Source organism: Ixodes scapularis, unplaced genomic scaffold (genome assembly GCF_016920785.2).
Source record: "Ixodes scapularis isolate PalLabHiFi unplaced genomic scaffold, ASM1692078v2 PGA_scaffold3__209_contigs__length_174095766, whole genome shotgun sequence".
NCBI lineage: Eukaryota > Metazoa > Arthropoda > Arachnida > Ixodida > Ixodidae > Ixodes > Ixodes scapularis.
In genome coordinates, this window is record NW_024609868.1 from 136,788,892 (window position 1) to 136,798,807 (window position 9,916).

Consider the following 9,916-nt stretch of genomic DNA (forward strand, 5'->3'; position numbering starts at 1 on the left):
GGCGTCCGACTATTCGATAAAGTGTCATTCGGTGAAACGTGGGCGTTCGCTAAACCGTCAGTCGATCAAGTGAGTGCCTCCCCATTCTTTTACAGCTTCAAAGACGCTGATATTAAGTTGGAAACGCTAAAAGTGCTATAAACAGCCCCGCTGTCTCCGAGCTAAATCCTGGTTTCGGTTGTGAATTCTCGGCTGTTTAAGGAATTCCTGCTAAAACAACAATGACGAGAATTATAATATTGTAAGAGATTTATACATCTCAGGCCAGGTTGAAAGGTGGATTCCATGCACAGTATCGAAAATGCTGACATTGACGAGAAATATTAAAAGTGATATGACAGCACATCGGGACCTATAAGGCGCTTGTTCAGGGTGATCAAGGTGTTCGCTCAGACATTGTTGGGACGTCTCCCGCTCAAGGTTCAAAAAACCTCCCGAAAAAAACGTAGAACTGACGTCGAAGAATAACGATGACGTATAGGTGTTGCTCAGGACATAGTTGGTACGTCCCGTGCTCCACGTTCAAAGAACTTCCCGGAGAAAACGTAGAAGTGACGTCTATTAGTGCCAATGACGTCAAAGCGTTGCTCAGACATTGAGGGGACGTCTCGCGCTCAACGTTCGGAGAACCACCCGAAAAAACGTAGAACTGACGTCGAACAATGTCGATGACGTATAGGTGTTGCTCAAGACATAGGCGGTATGTCTCGTGCCCCACGTTCAAAGAACTTCACAGGGAAAATGTAGAACTGACGTCTATTAATGCCAATGACGTGAAGGTGTTGCTCAGACATTGTGGGGACGTCTCGCGCTCAACGTTCGAAGAACCTCCCGAAAAAACGTAGAACTGACGTTGAATAATATCAATAACGTCAAGGTGCTGCTCAGGACATTGTTGGGACGTCTGGTGCTCGACGTTTAAATAACTTCCCGGAAAAACGTAGAACTGACGTCGATTAATGTCAAAGACGTCAAGCTGTCGCTAGGGAAATCGTTATGACGTCTCTTGCTCGACGGTAAAAGAACTTCTTATAAAAGTCGTCGAACAGACGTCGATTACTGTTGAAAGCGTCGAGGTGAAGCTTAGACGCTGCCACTAAGTCGCGTGTTTGACGTTGTCGGAACCTCTCATGTGGACGTACCAATGCCGTCGATAAAAAATTATGTTAAAGACTTCGACGTCGCCTATCGTCTAGGACCTTATTTCAACGTCATCTCGATGTCTTCGGCTGCCTGGGAAGAGCTCAGGAAGCTCCAGCCGGCTGCCAACTAGCCGGCTTCGCTGTCGATTACCGAAGTTGTCCGCGAGAAAGTTCAGCGGGCATTCCCACTGGAGTCTCTTGTCAGCGTAGCAGCGCCCGAAGAGCCCACTTTGACCAACGACGCAATATCCCATCGACCGGGACCATCAGTCCGACAGTAATCGACGCCCCTTCGATGTGCCGTACCAGCGCCGGATAATTTTAGACGTCGGGAAGTACAGCCCCTGCTCGTCCGCCCCAAACAACCAGCACCTAGGAAAATGGATGCGTGGCACATAACAGATTGTCGACCACTGTTATCACTGCGACGAGGTCCACCACGTCTACAGGAGGTGCCCATATCGACAAATGTCCCTATGAGGTTTTTGGACGAGCGATCCGGAACCTGGGTTAGCGCCGAGCGACCAGCGATCGAGGAGTAACTCCGCCGACCTCTGATCCCGGTACCGACTTTACCACGAAGTTCTCGTTCCCGTTCTCATCAACGTGCACTTTCGCCCTTCCGTCACTCTCGGCGGGACAGCTTGTCGCCGCAATCTCGTCGGGAAAACATTGCGGCAACGCCTGGAGGGAGCTTTGCCAAAGACAACCGAAGTAAAGAGTTTTCAAGAACGCAGGAGAACTTCCACTGTCCGGACACAACGCTTCGTAACGACGCTCCTGGAACGGTTCCCAACTAAGTTTTTAATCGTTGTTAACGGCGACTACGACGCGTCGGCGCTCATGGACACCGGAAAAAAGACCCCTTAATTTTAAGTGGGAAGCTTTCTCCCGCCCGCAAAAAGTCAGGACGCCGCGGGATAAACTACAAATACGAAACGCCATAGGGCCCCTCATCACGCCAGTCGGGAGATGCACTGCCCGCGTCGAGATCCACGATGCGGCGTGCCCCGCGAAGTTCTTCGCTCTGAAAGACTGTGCGAGGGACGTTATCCTCAGAATGTACCTTCTCTGAGAACGCGGCGTCGTGATCGACCTCAGGGCAAACAAGTTAACGCTGCGAAAGCCTGTTCTGCCTCCGGTGGAGCCCAGTACGACGACCACCGCGATCCGAGATATTGCCGACCATTTGAACCCGCCGCCGCGGTTGAGTGCTTTCCTAACCGTCATAACCAATGCAACCACGTGCAAGGAATCTCTTCTGGAAGGCAGCGTGTAACTTCTCTTTCAAAAAGGAATTGGCGAATGTAGTGTAAAGACGCAGGCGAGCTGGTGACGAATCATAGGAGAAAAACCCAGAGACAAGGAGCTAAAAGGCGTTACGACATCTCAAAGAAGTGCGGCTAGTGTGTGACATTCTTTCGACAATATTAGAAAAAATGATTTTCGTATTTTTTTTTTAACATAGTGATGGGCAAAGTTGAAATCCCAGCATTTCGCCTCTTTATGGGCGGAGCAGTGACATAATGTACATGATGAGTGGCTAGCGTCAAGACCTTTCGTTGAAACTACGCAAACTTGCATTGATAAAATAAAGCTTTATAATCCAGTTGGAAGTCAAGTAATCAATCTGGTTAACGTTTCCCTTCCTGAGCCTGTTTTGTCAGTTCTTACCAATGGCCCGAAGTTTTTGTCAAATATTAAGCCTTCCAGGCTTGACCTTTTTCTTCAGTGCAGGCTATTAGTAGCAAAATTGGTTGCCAGCACAGAAAGTTGTCGTTTCAAGCCTAGGCAATGAAGGTATTATCCAGACTAGTGGATGACTCTTATAGATTTGATTTGAAAACTTCCGGAAGATAAGGTAGGTTTGTATTGAGGTGGAGCAGAAATAATTGGTTTTGTCCGAAACGGACAAGACAGGGACGTTTGCATTAGTGCCAGTTCTTTCCTTGAAACGAAAAGTTCAAGGTGCAATGGGAGCCCTGTTCAAGCCCTGTAGTGAGAATATTCAAAAAATCTGAAAGGGCGTCCTTGCCATTCTTAAGGAATGTGAATTTGATTTGGTGATAAAGAAGATCACTGACAAAAAGAAAGGCGCTTCAGCTGTCAAGTCCCTACTAAAGGGCCATAAACCTACTTCCCCGGTCCGTATTTTCATTAATGAGAGCGGTAGTTGGCAGCGTTCCATGTCCAATTTCCTACAAACGTGTTTGAACGCGCTCCCATTTGGTAATGTCCTGTCTCTAATGAATTCGGAACAGTTGATTGGTCTCGTGAACGCGTTTCATTCCAGATCGTGCTCCTTGGCCTCCCTATATATTAAAAATCTTTATTAAACTTTGGGCAGGTCTGAACTCCCCAGTCGGGTGCGTCAGTTGTATGATGATAAGTTTGGTAGTTTTCAAGCTGCTTCTCGCATTGATGTTGGAAGCTTCAAGTGTTTGCTGGAACTTTATCTGAGATCAACAGCAGTTGAGGTTAATAGGAACGTTCTCGCACAAAAACAGGGTGTTTGTGTCGGGTTCTCCTTGGCACCGTTGCTTTCTGAAATTTATTTAGCTGTTTTAGACTAGGTGGTGGTTTCAAAAGTTCAATCAGTGGTGCCGAATAGTGTAGTTATAAGCAGTATGTTGACGATTTTTCATCTACGTGTTTGAGGGACCTGATGTGTTAATCTGGATTTCCTTTATAAAGAATCAAGATCCGGAACTCATTTTCACCTGTGAAGTTCGCACTTTGGTTGTACTCAGTTTTCAAATTTAAACTTTTTTCAAGTTCAAGGATTGTGCTGGAGCTATGGCAAAGATGCCCCGAAACTGGTGTTCACATTTCGATGTTGCCACACGAAAGCAGTGAAAAAAGCAGTAGTATCCTCCCTCATCAAAAATGCTTTAGGTAAGTCTTGTTTTCATTATGATCATGAGAGTTACTTTTCAAATGTCACGACTGGTTGCTTCAGGTTAGAGCTCTCCTCTCCTGGTGAGTGTGTTAAGGAATGTTCTCTTTATTAAAGGTTCCGTTGCGGTTCCCCTCAAGAAACCTGAGAAGTGTGTGTGTTAGCCTTTTTTCACATCTTTTCTGTGAGCCATGGTGTAAACGTTGTTTAGCCATGGCGTAAACGTTTTTTTCAAGAATGATTTTAAGTTAAGTAAGCTCACTCCTTTTTGGGGGACAAGCATGGTTGCCAAAAAAATCATAGAGATCCTTTAATTAATTGTGAGAACGCAGTAGTGTATGAACTTCCTTTGTCATGTGGGTTCTCGTATGTAGGTCAAACTGGCCGTTGCCTTAACGACCGGCTTTAGAGCCCAAAATAGCGGTTAACTCCTCTTCGGTCAATTATGAAATCGTAAACCATCTTAATGAGTGCAATAATTGTCACCCTGACTGGACTGAGACGACTGTTGTTAGCACAGAAAAAGATCCATTAACAAGGGTTATTAAGGAGCCAATTAGTATTGCCAGCGCCGGAAATTGTAATAGTAGGCCCTCTTTGACATTGGATGAAGAGACAGAGAAGTTTTTGTCTCTCTAGTAAATTTTCATTGTCCGGCTAGTGGGACGGTTTCTAAGTATTCTTTTCTTTATTTTGATTTAACGCTAAATTCAACCAAACAGTTAATTGGAATCTAATGGTTTGTTTTGAACAATGAGACACCGCCATTCTTGTGGGTCTAGTGCTGATGTATTCACTGATCGGTCAAGACTGCAGACGTGCACGTGTTTCTTGTCCAGTGTGTTGATTTCTTCTAATTTTAAACTTTATTTTTTATTTTTTTATAACAAAATTGTACCAAACCGTTGTTTGGGAGCGAATGGTTTGCTTTGGACGATGAGACACCGCCGTTTTTCTTGGTCTAGAGGTTATGTTCACCGAACGCTTAAGACTGCAGACGTTCACGTGTTCTTTTACTTGATACCTTCAAATGTGGCGCCTGCTGATGGCCAGGGGACGTGAAGAGAAGAAGGGAGATTGTGTCTAATTAAATCCTTGGTTGGCTGTTCTTGAGACGGTGTTGTTCTGTCCTTTTAGCACCTCGTTTCTGGGTTTTTCTGCTATGAACGATTTGCAATCGCACGAGACGTAACGAATCTCCAACAAGAACGTAAAACTATTCTCGGGACAAACAATCAAGGGGAGCCGAAGCACCTAACGAAGGGTACCACCGTGGGTCACGTCGAGGAGCTTCGAGTGCCAGCCGTGGTCACCGCAATCTCTGAGGAAACATCGTCGTCGCAGCGCAATAGCACGTCGCCGCCGAAGCTCAACATGAACCCACCTCCCAGCTTAAAATCGCCGGCAACTGGTTGATCTCCTCGTTAAGTACAGTGACTGTTTTGTCACGGTCGCCGAATGTTCGCGAAACGCCAGTGACGAAACATCGCACCATTGCTACCGACGGCGACGTGCACCAAGTCTACCAGTCACCCTACCGTGTCTCTTTAAAAAGAAAAGGAAATCAGCCAAGAACAGGCTCAGAAAATGCTGGATGATATCCTTTAGCCCTCAAGCAGTCCATGGGCTTTACCTGTCGTGCGTTTAAAGGAGGGCGGGACCCTGAAATTATATGGGGGTTATCGTGGACTCAATGCTCTAGAAAAAAAAAAGAAAAAAAGAACAGGTATAACCGATCCCTCGCCTTGAAGATATTTATGCCAATCGGCGCCATTTCCGATACTTTGAGTCGATGAATTTGAAGAGTTTCTAACAGGCAAATCGAGGCTTCCGAAAGGGGCCGGAAGAAAACAACATTTGTCACACCCGACGGACTCTACAAATCTGAAGTGATGCCCTTCGGACTATGCACATCAGCGGAGGCCTTACAGCGTGCCATTCACACGGTGCTAGCAGGCTTAAAATGGCAGAGCTTTCTCGTCTACCTCGATGACGTTGTGGAGTTTGCCAGCAACTTCTACGGACACTTAAGGCGACATCTTGCCGTACTTCAAACCATCAAGGCCGCTAGACTAACTTTTAATACAACGGATTGTCGATTCGTTAATGGTAAGCTAAAGTTCCTATTACACCTCCTGAGCAGCGAAGGTGCTCGTCTTGACCCCGAGAAAATGGGCGCCGTAGCCGCATTATTCATGCTTTGGAGAAAAAGGCCGTAATACGATTTCTAGACTTAGTTACCTACTACAGGCGTTTTGCTCGAAATTTCGAGAAGCTTTTTGTGCCATTGACGTGCCTTACAAAAGATGGCGTAAAGTTTCAGTGAAAGTAGAACACCATACGAGCTTAAACAAAAGCTTCAAGCACCTCCTGTAATTGGCCATATCGACCAGCATTCACAAACATAAATTTACACGTACGCAAGTAACACGGGGTTTGGCGCACTGCTGGTCCAAATACAGGAAAAAACTGAGAGAGAATCGCCTATACAAGCCGCACACTGTCTAAGGCGGGCGGTAATAAAGCTACGACAGAGAAAGAATCCCTCGCCGTCGTTGGGGCCATCACCAAGTTTCGTCCGTGCTTGTACAAAAGTCGGTTCGGAGTGGTTACAGACAACCACTCGCTCTTCTGACTTAATAAGTTGAAGGACCCCTCAGAGCGTCTCGGCTTGGGAAGTCTACGACCGCAAGAGTTTGACATAACCATCGTGTACGTGTTCGGCCGAAAGTAGTGACGTCGACTGTCTGTCAATGGCTCCCGTCGAGGCCGGTCCTCCCTGCATTGTAGATGGCAAAACAGACGAGTGTTTCCTTGGTGCACAAGGTCTCAGTGACATGCTAGCACTCCAAAGATATGATCCTAAACTGTGAGGACTCATTGATCACATAAAATAACAAGGAAGTGCGGTTCTTCCCGTTTTTATTCGAACGGTACCAACCTTCTTCATCTGACAATGTGTTCTCTAGATGGAGAACTTAAGCGACAACAACGTGGCGTGGCTGCAGGTGATCCCCTCCAGTCTTCGATAACAGATATTTCGAGCCTCCGACAATAACCCAACGGCGGGATACCTTGACTACAGCAGAACTTTTTCCAGGATATGCGAGAGAGACTACTGGCCCAAGTTTGCGAAGACCGTCTATCACTACACTCGATCTTGCCACGAATGTCAACGACGGAAGAAATCACCGCCGATACCGGCAGGACCTATTCAGCCTATTGCGTCGCCATCTGCCCCATTCCAGCAAATATGAATAAATTTACTTGGATCATTTCCACCATCGACGAAAGGAAACCGGTGAATAGTCGTAGCGACCGATATCACAAGGCAGGGCTGTTGAAGTCACCAGGTTTTTCACCGAGCACATTGTTTTACTGCACGGCACCCCCAAGTCCTCATTACAGACCGTGAATCGTTGTGCATGGCCCAACTGACGCAAGAGATCCATCGTCTCACTAGCACAAGCCACCGTCAAACCCTTGCGTACCATGCGCAGACAAATGGACTAACTGAACCGTAAAATTCAAAAATCGCTGACACGATCTTTGTGTATGTCAACACTGTTAGCAAAAAAGACACGCCCAGGCGTGTAAACCGTTGTCCCATAGCGGACACGTCGAAACGTGTTCGTTTTACACGCAGCCATGTGTGTTATTTTTCTACACATAAGGTGCCGTGTAAACTTAACACGATACACCGTGTCTGCCTTTTGCGATACACGGTTGGGCGTGTTCTATAAAAAACATGGCGGCCAGTAGCCGAGAGCAGGCGAGAGACGAGCCCAGCGAGCCGCGCGCCTTTCAGCCGAATTGAGAGCACACAGGACGCGTCTGTTCTCGTTCGACGTCTTCTATACATAATAAACAGCCTCCCAGCGGCGGACGTAGCTACGTGCAAAGCTACGTACGTGCGGCGTCGGCGGTTGGCGGTGTCGGCAATGTATATGTATAGATGGTAGCGAAGCTTCCATAGAAGCCCATAGGCCAAAGATCGCGGCTCATGGGGCGCAGCGCCATCTGTGAGATGCGCGGCATTGTCATTACTCATGCTCGCCTGAGACGTCCAGGAAGTGACGCTTTATTAAAAAGGAACACAAAATGACGCAATTTCCTCATGATTGTGACGTCACAATTGTTTTTGGCGCAAAATGTAAATGATTTTTGCCGGTGGCGCGAAATTGAAATGCTTCTTTTATGTGTTCCACGTACGTGCAAATGTACCGTCCTTCATATCTTGCTTCACGCGTCATAGGCTTGTTTGTATTAATCACTCTCATGTAATCCCTCTTGCAGAAGAACCAGTTTTTTGTCAGTTCTTGGAACCACCAATAAGTTACTACCTTTTTCAACTAAGCACGGTGTTACAGCACGTCTATGAAGGCATACTTATTATTGTAACTATGGCTTGTTTGCCAAGAGAGACAAAACGACACAAGATTGGTTTACACAGTTTATTATATAGGAACTTAAAAGTCAACCTCATGCCACTTAAAAATAGAGATATGGAGTTGAAAACATAGGGAAAGGAGGCTTGGACAACTCTATGCACGCACTTAAAAACCTCGCTTAATACTATCGACAGAAGGTACGTTTATGCATTTATCTTGCACTTTTCACGTTGAGAGCTCGTAACTAGATTTAACCATATCAATCACAGGTGGAAGTGCGGGGCTATGCATGTATTTAACTTGTGGCTTTTGCATTTGAATGTCCACATGAATTAATGCTTCAAGAGATTGAAAATTAAGACATTTCGTTATAGTACATGCGCTCGCCACAAACATATTGTGCTCCACAGCTTGACTGTCTACGTGAGCGCTAGTACGCAAGAAACTGCCACAAATGGACAGAAAAAAAATCATTAGAAAAAGGTTATCGATTTGCTCTGTTGCGAATTGTTAGCGCCATACTGACTCACTGATTTAACTTTCATCGCAGTTTGATCTGCTTTTGTATACCTCAGACAACCAAACATTAATCCAGTTTTCTATTTCAAGCCGTCACACTGCACAGGAACACGTCGAAGCCAACGCTTGTTCTCACACACTCTTGAACCATGCACAGGGTTACACAGAGTGTGTGGGTGTCTACCAACCTAGAAAACCTAAAATTCTCAAGAAATTCGGATTATATTGAAATGACAGGGTAATATCACGGAAACTATAAAAAAGTTCAAAGTCAGTAAGAATTATAAGTGAAAGTGCAACGGCAGCGTGCAACGAAAGCCAATGATTGCACTTTAGTGCCGCTGCACTAAATAACGGTGCCCGACACGTCACTAGGTAGCGCAAGCCACTAAGTACCCTCTGAACCAAAGTAACGGTCAACATTTCATTTTAAAATGGTCAGGAAATCCTTGGGAAAAGTGGGGAATTCGGAATAAGTGGCTTCGTAGACACCCTGTCCAGTCATACAAGTGAACGCCATCTAGAACTATACAGCGAGGGTCGAATAAATCTAACATGATATAAATAAAAAAAAGGTTTTGCATGCTGCAACACTGAAATTTTGATATTGATCCATGGAAAACTCAAGTTCATCTAGCTGAACCTATAACGTTAATTGCAGTGTCTGAACATGCGAAACGAACTTTTACACTATTTAAAGTATGCTATATTCATTTGGTCATCTCTATAGACAGTTTCGGCAGGGCATGTGATAATTCATAGTAATGTACTTGCGGAATCGGGTATGCTAGCGCGAGCATTGAATGCAACATATTAGACAAACTAAAGCCAATTCCTGTGAGCATAACAAAGTATTGTCTAATCTGCCCAGTCTCTGTACTTTTTGCTTGGTTTTGCGTCTCACAGCTGCATCAAGAAGCTCAGTATTCTTTTTACGGGCAAACCATTGAAGTCACACCCTTGCAAAC

At 45.6% G+C, this 9,916-nt stretch overlaps 1 protein-coding gene across 1 annotated transcript; it reads left to right on the forward strand.

The window, feature by feature from the left end:
* Positions 1-2,936: 2,936 nt before the first annotated feature.
* On the forward strand, positions 2,937-4,447 carry LOC121837296. Its single transcript, XM_042292891.1, has 4 exons — positions 2,937-2,942; positions 3,167-3,415; positions 3,647-3,697; positions 4,376-4,447. Exons 1-4 carry the CDS (start codon positions 2,937-2,939, stop codon positions 4,445-4,447), a joined length of 378 nt encoding a protein of 125 aa, XP_042148825.1.
* The last annotated feature ends 5,469 nt before the right edge of the window (positions 4,448-9,916 follow it).

Excerpts from the sequence above, each read along its gene's own strand:
- LOC121837296 (XM_042292891.1), top strand. Across the intron at positions 3,416-3,646 it reads CGGAACAGTTGATTGGTCTC|CAGGGTGTTTGTGTCGGGTT; the intron begins GTGAACGCGTTT and ends CTCGCACAAAAA. Across the intron at positions 3,698-4,375 it reads CGTTGCTTTCTGAAATTTAT|TATGAACTTCCTTTGTCATG; the intron begins TTAGCTGTTTTA and ends AACGCAGTAGTG.